The sequence below is a fragment of the Exophiala xenobiotica genome (assembly GCF_000835505.1).
Source record: "Exophiala xenobiotica strain CBS 118157 unplaced genomic scaffold supercont1.2, whole genome shotgun sequence".
NCBI lineage: Eukaryota > Fungi > Ascomycota > Eurotiomycetes > Chaetothyriales > Herpotrichiellaceae > Exophiala > Exophiala xenobiotica.
This window is the reverse complement of record NW_013562493.1, coordinates 203873-220113: the sequence shown is the minus strand read 5'-3', so window position 1 is coordinate 220113 and position 16241 is coordinate 203873. Positions and strand designations below refer to the sequence as shown.

The window sequence follows — 16241 nt, the reverse complement described above, 5'->3', positions numbered from 1 at the left end:
CAGCTCTGGTTACCAGGTTACTAGGACAATAACTGCAATCTTCCATTTCGTGAATGCTTCAAGGTGCAGCAACCAGCCACTCTCATCGGCAGTAGTGCCTTTGGAGTGACGCAAAATGGAAAGATACCTGCTAAACCTGCAAATCGAGTGCAACCATATATAATGAATTGTTCTCTTGCATATTCTGTCTTGTGAATGGTGCAGACGAGACAGGATATCTAGCTTTTTGTTATCGCAGCTCGTTGACACGTTTCACGTTAATAGTGCAGAAAGTCATAAAGGTAAAAGTACTTCCTTGTCTAATTCTGATTCATTGTCTTCGGCATATCTGAGGCAAGTCATATAAGTCGAAGTGACCAGGGCAATGTGCTATCACAAGTGATTCTCTAAAGAGCAGCGCAGAAGAAGTGTGGCTAGCGAAAAGGGTGAAGGCGAGGCTGTGCACGTGTGTTGCCAATCCACAGCCTTGTGAAGCCAATACAGTTACGGTTAGTGCATGAGTTGGTTTCTGCCCCGCAAAATCCATTTGTTCGCGTCTAATAAAGTGGCACGCGCACGCGCCAGCGATCTTGACACGAGCAATATCCCAATGCATTGGTACAACATTTTTCCCTTTTCAAGCAGGGTAACGAGAATAATGTCATGGAGGGTCCGATACTTCTCGATACAGAGAGCGAGAGCATAGACATATCAAGCATCAAGTTTGCGGTTCTTCATGGTCTAGAGGTGAGTGGCAAACAAACCACCCTGGTCGTCGATGCCTGGTTCGTCGCCAAATACTGAACGCTAGTTGCGCCATAGTCGACCCATGAACAGCCGGACTCAAATCACAGCCTCGTCGCGCAACAACAACTTACCGCCATCAAGCACGCTTTCGCCCAACTGTCTCCCATCAGATCAACCAACCCAGATCCGGCCCCAAGCAAAGATACTGCACCTGAACTTGCCAGCACCGTTGTCGAGTCTCAGCAGCTTTCCAATGTCGAGAGTCCCCTCAAGTCCCTCCGGCCCGCGACCGCCCCCAAGACAGCTGTTACTGTGGCCCAGAAGATGAACAGACAGGGTAGCGATGCACCAACACAAGAGCTGTCGCAGTCCCATTATACCATCTTGCTGCAGAATAGGAGCCGGAGTGAGAGGCAATTACAACATGCGCAGGATGATACGGAGGTTGTGGAGGAAGAGTCACCACAACTATCGCTTCAGGAAGGCGATGAGGGGCACATCGATCTATTGTCAAGCCTAGTGACACGCAAGGAAGGCCCGATTGAACTCGATTCAGATCCGGTCGATTTCTCCCCTACCCAGAGCCAGCATGCGCTTTCCCAGTTTCCCGAGTCTCAACGTTTCAAGACGCCGGCAACCGCAGGCAGAAAGAGAAAATTCAATAGCGATGTGATTGACAGCCCAGAGTTACCACGCAATCCGCTGCTACACAATGGCACAAATAACCAGGCAAATGTCATAGGACTCAGTCAGGCTTTTGCCGCAACCCAAGCAGACACTTCGCCTTTCGTACAGAATGTCCACGGTGATCTTCCGTCCGACCGACCGTCCCCAAAGATCGAGCTGCAGCCGCGTCCCATGACCGCTACAAGCTCGCCCATGAAACCGATCGTCCCCTTTCAGAGAGCATCGACTGAACCAGCTTCACGTTATATTTCTGTCAGAGAGGAGCTGGCCGCCCGTGCACGACAAGCGCAACTTGAACAGCAGCAGGCCTTCGACGAGGAAAATGACGATGACGATGACGATTTCGGTGAGGAACCAGACTCGGTGGTCAAGTACCGGCGGCGACGGGAGATTGACCGGCGGGTACAAGAAAAGATTCAGCGACTTTCTTCGCCCTCGAGACGTCCTCTTCGTGGTCCCTCTATGTCAAAGTCTTCTCCGATCCGGAGTCCAAGTCGAAGTTCACCACCTGGACTTCTGTCACGACGTACTACTACCAGGTTCATAGAAGCATCAAGCCCGACGAAGACGAATTCTCCCATTCCGGTCGATGATAGCGAACAGGAAACAGACCACGAGGATGCCGTCGAGATAGCTGTCGCCCGCTCTAGTCAAGCGTTAGTCCCTCTAGATGAAGAGGACAAGGAAAACTTTCTCGACAATGGTAGCCAAGTTCCTGAAACGGCGGCGAGACTGTTTCGTATTGCCAACGGTGCTCCCTCGCAGCTGGAGGATAGTCCGTCCCTAAGACATGGGCGCCGTAGAAGTGGTGATATTCACCCGCTTCACAGTTCACAGCCGTTCGCAGTGGCTGATTCTCAATCTTCACAGTCACGGAGACGACTCCAGAAACTTAGTCAGGCGCCAAACTCAACTCCTGCTGCTGGAAGTCTCGATTTTGTACCGCAATCCCCAACCCCATCTGCGCCAACAACCGGAATCCCACGAGCAGAGGAGATTGACGAAACTTCGAACATGGGTGGCAACCTGCAAGATGCACCTGTGTCTCCTCCTAGTGCCTCCGGTGCGAATCCTCCCAATATCCAAAGTAGCCGGCCCCCTCAGAGTACCATTCCAGAGACAAGCTCAAATGAGCAGCAAGTCCCAGCCTCCAGATCAGCTAGTGACGATAAACGTGGTGATCCAGAGAGTACCAGTCGCGTTGACTTTGAGACAGCCCAATCTCATATCCCAACTCCCACAGCACACGTGGAACGGCCGAACGCCATTGAAACGAGCACGCCGCTCGTGACAGACACGACGCCCACCCGCAAACGCAGACGTATGGCTGAGATTGCAGCCGAGCCCTCGCCCTTGAAGTCTCAGTTGAGCTTCAATGCGAACGATGCCTTGCAGCTGGACCCTGCCTTTCAAAGCCCTGAAAGGAGAGGTCCACTTATCTGTAAGCCTGTCATCGATGTCGCCCACCAAGTAAGCATGCATGATGATCAGCAGGAAGAAGGTGGAAAGACTCTTGCAGAGCGCGTGTCCGACCTCAGCCAAACCGGTCCACATGAGAGTCTTTCAAACATGGACGACCCCAGCAGTCCACGCTCAAACAGCAATCATTTGAAGTACCCCTCAGTAACCCAAGTGACGACACCGACGTATTCGCGGCGCTTGAGGAAGCCATCTGCGAAAATACTGGAGGCCTCGAAAGTACCTCCTCCAGCCGTGTCTACCCAGACTCGAACTTCTCAATGGGATCTTGACGCATCCCCTCCGCAAAAGGCTGTGCCAGCAAAACCTACTTCCGTATTGAAGCGAAAGGCCGCGGATATTGATGGCCCAGCGAGCAAGAAAAGGTCGACTCAGACAGGGACAGTGAGCAGTAAGAAAGCCGCCTCGACGAAGACGATACCTGCAGAAGTCGAAAATACTGAAGACAGACTTATTGATAGACCTCCCCATCATCCAGAAAATGTGGAGGAAGAAGCTAACACAATCGTCCAACCCTCCTCGGACGATGTGCCCGTCGCTCCCAACATGGTCTTTGCGTGCTTCAATGGCAAAACTCGCGCTTATTATCCGGCAAGATGTCTTGGTCTTGTGGATGCAGAATCAAGCAGATACCGAGTTCAATGGGAAGGATATGACCCTGAAGAGATCGACCAACACGGAATACGCAGTTTGGACCTGCATATTGGGGATTTAGTCAAGGTCAACATGCAGGGGTTCCCTAAAGTGTCTTATGTTATCAAAGCATTCAGCGACAAAATCCCTGCAAAAGATGGGACGCAAGCTATCACTGATATACGAGGCTACAAGAATTTGCTCGTTTCTCCAAAGCAGCGGAAGAGCCTCCCTGCAGATCTGTCGACAGATTCGGTCCAAGAAGTCCCTGTAGCCTCGATCTACTTGGACAGCAACATGTGGGGGCAAATGAAGGACAGAAGCTACAAACACAAAGCAATGGCTCTGCAAGGGTCACTTTCGGGAGTCTCAACGCCTGTCGGACGAAGTTCCACACCAAGCACACCACAATCCCGGCATCGCAGAGGCGCTACTGCTGCGGCGGTGTCCGCTTCGATCCATGTGCCGGGTGGAATCTTCACGAACATGGCGTTCGCAATCTCGTATGACGAAAAGCGCAAAGACAAACTAGCACGTCACATTCGGAAAGAGGGAGGCCTGGTGTTGCGGGACTCATTTCCTGACCTGCTCGAGACGGATTCGATAGAATTGAAACCACAATTCGCCGACCTGTCTTTTACCGCACTCTTGACAGATTGTCACTCTCGCAAACCGAAATACATGCAGGCGCTGGCCCTTGCCGTCCCTTGTCTGAATGGCAGATGGGTCGAAGCATGCATCCAAGCAGACGAGCTCGTTGACTGGAGTACGTACCTCTTACCCGCCGGAGCAAGCGCAGAGTTAGATGGTGCTATCAGATCGAGGACCTTGCCTCTTACTCACACCAATTCAGCCAGAGTAGCCGACATGATCACTTCAAGACCGACCATATTAAATGGCTCTTCCGCGGTCGTGGCTCTGGGCAAAGACAACGAGACGCGAAAAGCATACTTGTTTTTCATTCGAGCTCTCGGCGCTGGAGATGTCGTGTCGGTTCCTGATCTGGCGTCTGCCAAAGCGGCTGTTGAAAACCAAGGCACTGACGCAAATGATGCTGTCAGCTATGTCTTTGTTGACGATGGAGATGTAGACAGCGCAAAGGCCCTCTTCTCGCAACCCACATCGGTGTCAACGCAGAAGGGCCGGAATAAGACCAAAATGCTAAAGAGCCAACAGACATTGACAGGAGAAGACAAGGCTCAGGTCAAGGTCATGTGTAAGGAAGATATTTTGCAGAGTCTGATTCTAGGCAAACTGTGGATGGGTGGAATGCAACTTCGAACTCGACGTGGACCTTGAGGTGTCGTGCTTGATAGTCGATAAGGGTGGACTACAGACCATGTTGCCGACGCACTGATATCTGAATCTATACCAGATGTCTGCCATTGTCTCAAGGAGGTTTGTGCACAATGATGGAAGGCTTACCAGCACCAGCCTTGGATACTGAACCACAGAAATACCTACAGATCGCTAAGTATCGCGGTAGAAGAGATAGCCTGGAGTGTGATCAAATGACCACATAACGCCGAAGAGAAATGTAGACGGCCATAGCGACATCGAAGGTACTGCACGTTCATCATAGTCCCTCACATAAATGCGAGCGTGATTCAGAGAAGATCTGGCATGCATGGAGGTGGGTGTCGGCAATGGATGCTCTTGTCCAAAATCGGCCTACTTGAGCAGATGGGTTTATAAGTCTGAACGAATGCTCATTCTCGCCTTTTTCCTGGACTGGTGGCCCTATCTACAGATTGTCACAGCCGCAATGTGACCGATCAATCTCCTTCTCGCTGGAGCGATAGAATTTCTGAATCAGGTCCCTCAGACTGATTAATCGCGGTCCTTTGTCGACTGCAGGCTTGTCATTGACAATTACCTATAGCGGACAGCTCTCTTCCAGTCATCCCTCAACCGTCACAACTCTCCTCTCCTTCCCGACCTCCTCCTAAGCCAAAGGCTGCAGGAGTCTGGAATTGCTCCACAAAATACGAAATTCCGAAGTGAGATCAAAAGCGTTCTCGGATGCAATGTCGTTGTAACAACGAGATGAAAGGTCATGCTCAGGGGGGTCATGCATTGCAAAAAGCAAACGCGGATGCATTTTGTGCAATGTGTAAGATGGATAAAGCGATTTCATTTCTGGTGCATGCGGCGATAGCAATAACTGGTCGATTCGTGCTGATTGACGTGACAAACAAAGGAAATGAGATTCTCCGTTGAACTTTGTGTCTGTACTGGAGAGTCGTATGACAGATATTGTAATGACGACGATGCTCAAATGCATGTACACCAACGCCCAGAGAACTCTTTATTTGTTGATTCGAGAAATGGGTATATCGAGCCCCTAGGCGAGGATTGAGTCGGTGTCATCTATTGGGCGCCATTAACGGATCTTTGGGGCAGATTCCGAGGCATGGAGGTCGGAGATGGGGCATCTTCGTCATCGTCGCCATTCAGTTCTTCAGGGTGACTGTACAGGTCATTAGTGCTTTGGCTGCAATCATTGTAGAAAGAATGCTCACCCCAACAGGCCTTTGATATCCTTCATCTCGTAGTGCTTCTTTCTCCGCTCTTCAAATTGACGATGCTTCTCTTGTTCTTCTCTCGTAGGCATGCCAACTTGCTCCGTAAAGCCATTTCCGTCACTGCCATCACTGACACTAACATGCTTTTCCTTGCTGCTCTCCCTCGAAAGGCTGCTCGCTCGCACAATACGGCCGTCTTCTGGTCCGGTTGCGACGGCGTATTCGTCCTCTGGTTCACCTAGTTCCAGTCCGGGGATGTCGCTTTCACTGTGTCTCTTTTCGGGTTTGTTCTTGGCCATTTCAACTTCATCGACGTTAACGAAACGAGGGTCGATAGCCACATCTTCCTCATCGTCTTCTTCCATGGCATCGCCGTACTGATAAGGAGTCTTTGGTTCCGTGATTTTCATCCGCCCTCCCGACTCTTGCTCGGCCAGGTACAAATTGGCTTCATCCCATTTCAAACGCATCTTTTCCTGGTCGTCTTGCTGGTCGCCGGACACAGCAGAGGAATGACGTCGAGATGCGGAAGTGCGTCTAGCAGCGGACGAAGAACGGCGGTGACCGGCATTTTGTAGGGTGTTTTGCAGAGTCAATTCCCTCTCTTCTTCGGGATCAAGAGGTGTAGTAGGAGGAAAGTGGAATGATTCTTTGATCGGTGAGGCTGGTCGACCGCTGGCGGAGGAGAATGAGGGGTTCTTCAGGATGCCTGGTGACGGTCAGTACCAGGGCCCATGTGTGCTGGATCATTGTAATTGTAACCCACCTTTCGGTCGAATATTACCCGAACTAGGGTGGTGCAAAGGCGGCGGTGAGTGACGGACTTCGACGGGCATGTTGACGGCGTCTGAAATAGGTAGTGTGCAGGATATTGGTGGTCGGTTGTGAGAGTCCGGCGTGGTTGTAGAGTTGGAGACGTGGGCGATGAGCAGCAAGGAAGAACAAAGATGAGCCTCTGGATAGTCGGCAAGAGTGTAGGCAAGTTAGCCGAGCAAACAATGAGGTCGCAGTCTTGCTTGAGTAGCTCCTACTCCGTAAGAGCAAACGGTGGTGGTGGAAGTGATGGACAAAAAGCGTTTGGACACGGTGGATACCCAGTGACCCAGTCCAGCTAAAGAAAGTGGGTAAAAGTACTGTGGACAGAGGCTGAAGGATGGAGGATGGAGGATGGAGGATGGAGGGAGGTGAGGGAGGTATCTGAGGGGCAAGAGTCGATGCTACCCGGACGACGAAGTGATGATGATCAGAAGAGGTTACGAGGTGTCTTGTTTATTATGATGTGGTCAGTTTGTGAGCATCGAAGCTTGAGGCATGTGCAGAAACAAACGAGAGAGGCAGCCAGCGGGCAACATATACAAGTACAACTACAACTACTGACACGACGGCTGCCTTTCCGAGGGCTCATCATGGCTCATGCTCGATCTGCTCCAGCTGCTCATCTGTTCATCATGGGCTGCAACTAGGTGGCTCGGGTGGGCTGAATGGCTGAATCGTGCCAAGACCGCCACTCCTTCCCTACGTCACTCGTGGTCACTCTTGGTCACTCTCTCATCTCTCTCGGTGTGTTTGCGGATGTCAAGGTGTCTGCGCCTGTCTTACTAAGTACACCACAGTATCTCGTACACACACTCAACACCACTCTCATTCTACATTCTATTATCATGGCTCTTCTACCAATCCTGATCCACGGCTGACATGTGCAAAAGGTCATCTCGCCCGTCCAAACTGCTGGGTGCCATCTGACCCCTAACGTTGTGCTACACCAACCCCGGCCACTGGACATGTGCCTGAATCGACCTGCCTTGTTCATGATTCGTCCACAAGATCTCCAGTGCCACCTGATCTGTCCGTGGTCCTCCAAGCCCTCCCACTTCACCAATGATGTCGATCCTGACTCGATCGCCTGAAAACCGTCAACATAAAACAATAGATGCCCTGCTGACGGCACTTGAGAGGAGCTGGAATACACTGCACTCGAGACCGGACGTGTATACAAGGTTTGTAGGCTTGGGTAACTTACATGTCTGATCCATCCGACCTACCCATGGTACTCTGGGAGAGTGACACTCGTAGCCGACCGAGATGGATGTAAATGAATACAGGTACGGAGTACACGGCAAGATATTGTTTTCGACGCATCATCCCACCCACCAATTTCCTCCATGCATTGTCCTCTTCATCCCTCCAAATAGCAGTCTGCCACCCACATACAAAGTACACGTGTATCAAATGTGGTCGTCACATCAATCCAAACAGATAAGACTCCGGGGCCCCTCGGCCTGTAATGACTTCAATGTCCAAAACGAAATCTGCCCCCCCCCCCCCCCCCCCCCCCAAAAAGGAACAGAAAACGAGGTAGGGTGCCCTTCGCTCCACTTGCAAACAGGAACAAGTCTCTCGGTATACAGAAAAGTTGTTCTTCATCGAACTGAACGACCTGACCGGCGCTCCTGCAATTTCATTTGCGCCAATTCGTCACCATTCTCCGCCGCTTGCTGCATCCAATGCAGTGCCAAACACAGCGCTTGTCTGCCACGCTGCGTCTCCTCTTGTTCCTCCCACATCATATCGTTCTTGAAAATGTCGGACGAAAGGGCCAGTGGCAGACTGATAATTGGCGGCACTTCTGGGTGAGTCAGGTAGAGACTGGCCAATTCTCGTTGGGCAATTGGGTTGCCTTCCCGTGCTGCAACCACCCAGTATTCCGCCGCTTTGAGGATAGACGGTTCATTGCGCTCGTTGTGCCTAATGCTTCGTTTGATCGTATCTTTGGCCACAATTCGATCGGCAACATCCACCATCGCCCGACACACCTCGTCTTTCCAGGCCAACGCCGCGAGCCCGACGTGCAAGAATGCTCTGCCAACCTCTGTATCGTTGAGTGTATCAGACGACACAAACGCCGCGACGTATTGTAAGTCTCGGAATATCGTCCTCGGTCGCAGCACGAGCAGAAGCCTCTTTAGAAATTGCACAACCTCACTTTCACTGCTACCGCCCAGATTGGTGCCGCTGGCACTGCTCTTCGTGACTTGCTCACGGCGGTTGACGCTCGAAGAAAGTATGCTTGGATTGAGACTCTGCCTTCGTGGAGTTCCTGAATTCGTCTGAGTCACCAACTGCTCCTGATTCGGGTTGGGATGAGTCTGCTGGAACGCCTTCGACAGAATAAGAAAGTCGTGAATGGCTTCCAGCTTAAGATTTGGATCAACATGCTCGCTGATTCGCATAAGCACGTCGTCAAAGGCATGTCGGTATGAGAATCCGCTTGGTTCGAGCTCGGGACGCTCATTGTTCAGTAGATCTTCAATCGGATCCGCAGGCATGGGAATGGCTCCCGTTGATGACTGGTGACTGCCGGGGCCTGTGCTGTGGCTACGTCGGTTTTTCATTCTCTTACTCCTGACATTTATCGATCGGACTTGGGGTTCCCCGCTCGATAACAACCGTGCCATGACAGATCGTTGACCGATCCGGTCCACAATGCTTGCGGTTTGTAGTATCGTACCCATCCAGGCATCAGTCTCGCTTCCACAACTCCAGACGGGGCAGGCGAGGTCAGACAGCAACAAGCACGTCAAGTCATGTTGAAGATTGTCCAGAAAAGCTGCCTTCTCCTGACTGTGATCCGTCAGACGATTCAAGCCCGGATCCTCAAAAGTCGATCCTGGTCTCGATTGTGACGAAATTGAGGTCACGGATCGCGGATTGGACTGGGGATCCGACCAGAAACCGCTGCCGGACTCCAGAGTGGTCACTGTGGCTGCGCGGCCAGGTGAACTGATCAGAGATGCAAAATCACTGCCGAGCTTACCGGAGGCCTGACTGTAGAAGGAAGCCCTAGAGCCTCCAAACCCCGACCGCGAAGGAAAAGACGTCGACGAAAGAGGCTCGCTCCACACGCTGGGAGCCCGAGTACTCGGCTGGACACTGAAAAGACCGGCGGCATGGACGTCGTACAGATTCTTTTCTCTCGAAAATAGCTCGTTTGACCAGAGCACGGGGCTTTCGCTGAGTGTCTCACCGACCAATTTTCGCACAGCCATGTTTACCTCCATGCAGAAGCGATGTATTCGTTCTTCGCCTTTGCAGAAATTGTCCAAGTGGGTGCGTTCGAGCCATTTCTTGGTCATTTCAATCTGTGGATCCGAAAGCTTTTTGGGACCTCCATGCTCGACTGGTGCTTTCAAGATGCTCATGGCGTCGACTCTTTGCTGTTCAAAGAGTGATGAGGTCGAAGTACCGGGTGTCCCCAGTCGACTAGGTTCTGACAGCTGTTCTCCTCCTTGAACAGGGGCACTTCCCTGTAGCACTGCCAGTGCCATATTGTTCAGCGCCGCAGAAATGTTCTTTGCGTCGTCGTATGCATCGGAACTTACAACGTACATTCTATACCAAAGCTTGACTCGGAGCTTCTCCAGCCAAGAGGACAGGTGAGACACTTTGGACCTTGCAATTTCATATGAAGTTTCCAACTGAGCGACTTCCTGCTCAATCCAGACGCATTCGTCTCCTAACTTCACTTGACCAACCTTCAACCGCCCAGTCATCGGTCCCAGAATCACCGTGTCGTCATCCGTCAGCACGGTCAGCGGATAATGGCGCCGCAGGTATGACAATGCGTCCTGCCAATACATCGAGGTTATGCTGTCGGTTCCGATGAGAGCAATTCTAGCTTCGTCTGCGAACATTTTCGATAAACTAGCCCCTCTGGCTTTTTCAACAGGGACTGGTCCGGATCGTCGTTGATCAGCTGGTGATGAATCTTCCTCGATGAGACGAAGTGCAGCTTGTTCGGCAAGATCAAGATCTCCTAGACTGGCGATCCCTGTCGGTAGCCTGTCAGACGGCTCTGAAGCGGGTAATGAAAGGGTCCCCTCAGCCCAGACTAAGATCGAGGCCCAGCTCTCCTGGCAGGGATGTATATTTTTGGAGGAATGACCGGGTTCAATAACATCTAGGATGCGCCGTCGGAGTTTGTCGAATCTGCTGCTGGCACGGCCGTATTGCATACTGAAGGTGGAATGGGATGAACTCAAAAAGGTGTCCCATGGGCTTGAGGTGTGTATGTACTGTGGACTCAAAGCTTCGAGGATGTGGACGATATCTGCAGCACAGATGGAGAGGAATGCTGCACACGACGGAGCTGTGGGAGAAGTCGTAGCTTTATATGGGTCAAGACACTGATGGTCGGCATCCAGTCTGTTGATCATTGTCAATACACAGCTTTCTGTACCTGGGTCTATCGCTTCGGGGCGCCTACAAGAAGATTAGTTGGTTGTTAGACAATTGAAAGGGAAACAGTACGCTGGATTGAACACCTCCCTCGCCCTGGTATAAGCACGATTCCAAATGATATGCAGCAGATACGTCCGTGCCTTGTCACTAACGTGGAACTGGTGCAGTAACTTTTCATCCTTTCGACAGTCAGCAACGGGGCAACTGTGCCGTAAGAAGTGTTTACCTCAGGATATGCAATGACAACTCGGAGAAAGTCCTGAAGAAACCATTGGAAGAAGAAATGACCGCGAAACTGACTCTGAAGTTCCACGGTCGGCAGTTTTCCGATTATGGCACGTCCCAGGGCAAGGGCACCCAGGGGTAGACCTCCATCACAAGCCAGGATTTCAAAGAGCTCCTGTACTGCTTCCTGGAAGAACTTCTGGGCCTCCTGTGTACCAAGAGGATCGAAGAGATTTTGTTCAGGCTGAAAAGTCGCAACAGGATTCTCGACCATGTCAAGCAGAAATGCGCCTCGCTGCAAGATGCTCATCAAATACAATTCGAGTCGGGGTTTAATCTCCCAGTCGTACATGTTCGCAAAGGCGCCGAGCAATTGACCGATCAGGGCGTCGAAGCCTGGTTTAGACTCGACCATCAAGGTTGAGCAGATGGTGGACCAAGTAGCAAGCCGTAATCGGCTTTCTTTGCTTTGGATGGCCTGGAATGGCCCGTAGATATTGTGTATTAGAAAGGACAAGGGATTTGTCCGCTCAAAAGACGTTGCATAGTCTTCAAGCCCTTTTGAGTAGGCCTTGATCCGCCGTTTCTGGGAACCTCTACCGCGGTTTTGAGACAAAGACGTTAACACGGATTCTGAAAGCTCCTGGTACTTGGGGAATGTTGATAGAGCCGATAGTTGCGCGGGGGACATTCCTTTAAATCGCTCCACTAGAAAACGAGGGTTACTTCGTAGTGTCTGGATCAGCTCGATACAATCGTCCTGGCAAGACACCGGCAATTTTGACATGAAGGACTCCTTGATTGGCAGCTTCGTTGTAGGAATTGCGTCGTGGGCAGTGATCTCATGGGTCCATTGAGAGAAGCATGAGTCCGCCAAATCTTGCACGTGCTGGTGTACTCTTGAAAAGCCATTTGCATCTGACTGACGAGAAATTGCCACAAGCCCATCGTGAAGCCAGGATCCCACTCGGTGTAAGCGTGAAGACAAAGCTACCGCATTTCGGAGTCGGTAGCGTCGATGGAAAAGCATGCGTTTTCGATGTTCCTGGTGCCGGTGCAGGCGCAGCTGGTTCGCGAACTCTTCGAAATGCACACGCATGTGCGCAAACGGTATCTCGCGGCTGCGTGTATTCACGTCTTGACCATGCTCGCTCATGGCGCTTGTGGATCTTTGGCCAGTCTTTAACTGCGACTCCGGAGAAGACTGCTCCTCGTATCGCCTGGTCGTTTGGACATATTTACCAGTATTCCCCTGAGACGAGCTTGGAACCTGCGGGAAACCCTGCGAGGTGCTCTCTGAATGTCCAGGGCGTGACATAGATTTCGCATCGTCATTTGCATGGTGAGAAGGGGACGGCGGTCGAGGGAAGAACGATCGTTCTGGATTGACAATGGATCAGCAGTCTGCCTGCGGATGCAGAGCAAACAGAAGATTGCTGTGACGGACCTTGACCTTCCTTGAGACTGGCAACGCCAGTTGGGATTGTCATACGACAGCGACTTCCATTCCAGCTTTCGCCGTCGGAGGACTCATATGCTGCCAGAATTTATCGGGGAGGAGATAAGGTCTCGTAGATCTTTCACATTGGCAGCTTGGAGATGCTGCAGAAGTGAGGCGTGGGAGGAGATCGGGCCTGGATAGTCGTGGAGTGAGTGGGATTTGCGTCCACCGGGCACGGGAATTGGTTGAAAGCTGCTGTGACTCGGAAAAAGCGCCTGTGAATGTGCAGTCGAGTACAACTGCGGCAGGACCGTCGATCGTAGGAACCGGAGTCTCAGAGACGACCGGTTTCTGGTTCGCTTTGAGCAAGGCAAAGGCAATAGTCGATAAATGTTTGAGGCTTAAGGCTTGAGGCGTGCACGATGCGGGGGAGGTTTCTCGCTTGACGGCTTGTACCTAAAAAGCCGCCAGATTTGTAGCCTCTTTCAAAAACAATCAAGGTATATTTACACGAAGAAAATGCCGGGTCCAGCAACGACAACGACATCCATCGCGGGCGCGTAGAGTGAACAAGACCCTTTCTCCGTTGGGGCACAAATACTACGGGTACAGCGCAACATCACGCACAGAGAGTCGAACAAAGCACAGCGCATCGACGGATGACTTGCAGGCCCTGACGACGTTGTTGCCAACGAATGCATATGCAGGCTGCATTAGTCGATGTTAAACAGGCCCTTTGACATAAGCTCAGCGCCCCTTGAGCCACTCATTGTCGAGGTTGCGCCGCATCTTAGTACAGTCGATGCGCCCCGGCCCGTTATTCCTAGAGCTTCCTCGACAGACTGGCGGTGCGCAACAGGCCACGGCTGAATCCCCAGATTCTCAGGTCTGGTGGCGACAACTCGACCACCGCCCTTGAGTGGCACAGCGCGGACAACAAATGGTATGATGCGCCTTCAGCAGCTGCTCCTTCCCGACAGGGTGGCGCCAACTCATGCGGTGAACAGTCAATATCCGACAATAGGATCCTGTGGTCTGGCAATTCCGCACATTTATACGTGCTCTTGGTGGGAGCAGAAAGTACCCTCCCTTAGCGTTACCAGCATCGCGCCAATGTTGCAGAAAATGGTCCCCTTCGCCTACCGCCGTACAAAGTCGGAGAAGGGGCCACGTCAATTCGCGAAAGAATGACTCTGAGTGGACAGCGGACGACTTTTCGAAGTCCTTAACGATCTCGAAAACCGAAGATCTTCAGCCATGTGTCTCTCGGAAGCTCACCGGCTCGCCGACAACGCCACTTCTTTGCCGCTTCTGCTTGGACCCACGACTCACGCATGATGCGCTGGCAAACTGCAACGGCTTTCTCAAATCTGGTGCTTTCCGTCAAATACCCTTTGAAACGTTTCTGTGCACCCCAAAGGCAGGTACGTACCGACCTCCCGTGTTGATGCGCTTGCCATTGGTCGGTAGTAACAAGCAATAATTCCCTGAAAAGCATGAAAAGTCATTCGTCCTGCGACTTTCCCAGAGAAATTTCAATTCATCAACCGACATTTGCCCAGTCGAAGTGACAACGTGCGTATCACTGAGCTTCTGCGAGTGTTGTGGGCGGTCTTGCTCTGTTTAATCTCGTGATATTCAGTGGTCATGGTTAGTGGTGTCGAGCGACTGCGTCACCTCAGAACGCTTGCAGGTAAGCACTGACTCCAGTCCAATTCAGTCCCAGTTTTTGCTCTGTAACTCTGACCGTTCTCGAAGCCGTGTCGGGCGTCTTTGACATTTTACGAAACGAATTGTTGCCGCCCTCATCCGACAGATATAACTTACTGCAGAATACACTACTCGTTGCACTCAATGCCCTCTAGGACCAGCTTTTACTCTCAACAAGAGTCCTGACCGGGATTGGACATGCGGGCGACGAGGCTGGCAATGATGCAATTGCTGTCCTGCTGTCCAGCGATTCGGGAATGAGAGAAGCGATTGCTAGTCCAAGGCTGAGCCAACGCTGCTTGAGATACTTGATTAGTCGACTTGTTCGGTTTGTGTCTGTGAATGCGACCATGGTTTTCAGGCCCAGGACTTATCAGGGGCTTCGGCTAAGGTAAGCTGCCAGAGATATACTCCGGATTCGTCCTCCGCCTCGCTTCTTGAAGCCATGAGAAAAATCAAAACTTGGTTCTCGCTAGCATCTGAGAAGCGTTTGCCGAGAGATGACGATTTGTCCGACAGGTGGGTGACAGGATCAACTCACCCTTGATGCCGAACCGACACGAAGGCCTCTCGAGCGATAAGAAACCTGTTGGCGGTGAACGGGCGCTTGAGGCGGGATCTGCACCTTGGCCGTGGCCGAAAAGTTAGACGACCACGACGTCCAGCTGGTATTATTTGTTCGTACAAAAGAGGCTCGGAAATTTGTAGCACGAGTGGAAACGGTTGTGGAGGACAGTGTTTGTTGAATGGAGACCACATCTGAAACGTTTGTGACGTAGCAACGATATGCTGAACCACTTTTGTGCTCCAGAGCTGTCCAGATACCTCGCGAGAGATCTCGATTGCTTGACCTGACTTCCAACCATCTGTCGGCCGTGCGTTTCTTGACGTGCCCGTACGGAGTATCCGCATGGTCATCCCGTCAACGTGGAGAACCGACAGCTCGTCGTCCGATTCTTTAGGTGCCGGAGTTGCCGCCGAGTAAGACAGCAGTGGACAGCAAGCACCCCAAAATGATACCACCGTCAGGAGATGCGTGCAGGCGGTTGGTTTGTCATTGCATGCAGAAGTCCGTCTGACGGTTTCGATCGGCCCGGAGTCCTCTCAGATCATTGAATGGACATGTAGGGTACCGAGAGGAACGAGAAGGGAATGAAGACATACTTTAAGCACGAGGTCTCCCGTGGTGGGCATACCACAGTATCACCAGCATTACCTGGTAACCAAAGGTATTGATCCCGATTCAGCAATTAGAACCTACTATGGTAAAGGATTTTTTTATGAGTGGCTGTAAGGCTTTTGGGGCGGCCAAATTGAGCCATGGCCCTGGGCGCGTTGGGCTTGGGTGACACCGAGTGGATGTTCAGCTCGCCTACGAGGTACCACGGTGGATTGATCATCGCCTAATCACAGGCACTCACAGGCCATGGATCAGCCAAATTCTCTCTTGGCCTGTGCCGGTCCTTTTGAGTTTTGGGCTGGAGATGCGCTCGGGTCGCAACATTAATGGGGATTTGGGATTTGGGACTGTAACATGCACCTGGGTGACATGGCATGAGCATCATGGTACTCACAAG

At 51.8% G+C, this 16241-nt stretch overlaps 3 protein-coding genes across 5 annotated transcripts; 1 reads left to right on the top strand and 2 right to left on the bottom strand.

Annotated features, from left to right (window-relative positions):
• Positions 1–610: 610 nt before the first annotated feature.
• Positions 611–5126, top strand: PV05_02254 (uncharacterized protein). Its single transcript, XM_013462820.1, has 2 exons — positions 611–726; positions 802–5126. Exons 1-2 carry the CDS (start codon positions 643–645, stop codon positions 4822–4824), a joined length of 4107 nt encoding a protein of 1368 aa, XP_013318274.1. The 5' UTR covers positions 611–642; the 3' UTR covers positions 4825–5126.
• A 49-nt stretch (positions 5127–5175) lies between these two features.
• On the bottom strand, positions 5176–7386 carry PV05_02253 (uncharacterized protein). Its single transcript, XM_013462819.1, has 3 exons — positions 6817–7386; positions 6048–6759; positions 5176–5995 (listed from the first exon to the last, which is right to left on the bottom strand). Exons 1-3 carry the CDS (start codon positions 6884–6886, stop codon positions 5896–5898), a joined length of 882 nt encoding a protein of 293 aa, XP_013318273.1. The 5' UTR covers positions 6887–7386; the 3' UTR covers positions 5176–5895.
• A 999-nt stretch (positions 7387–8385) lies between these two features.
• PV05_02252 lies at positions 8386–15773 on the bottom strand. Of its 3 annotated transcripts, XM_013462816.1 has the most exons (5): positions 15206–15773; positions 12961–14959; positions 11515–12893; positions 11358–11467; positions 8386–11309 (listed from the first exon to the last, which is right to left on the bottom strand). In XM_013462816.1, the coding sequence occupies exons 2-5, from the start codon at positions 13001–13003 to the stop codon at positions 8471–8473; spliced, it is 4371 nt and encodes a 1456-aa protein (XP_013318270.1). In that variant the 5' UTR covers positions 13004–14959; positions 15206–15773; the 3' UTR covers positions 8386–8470. The 3 variants fall into 3 exon arrangements, with proteins under 3 accessions (XP_013318270.1, XP_013318272.1, XP_013318271.1); XM_013462818.1 differs by having other exon boundaries at positions 12961–15773; XM_013462817.1 differs by having other exon boundaries at positions 11515–15773.
• Between the last annotated feature and the right edge of the window lie 468 nt (positions 15774–16241).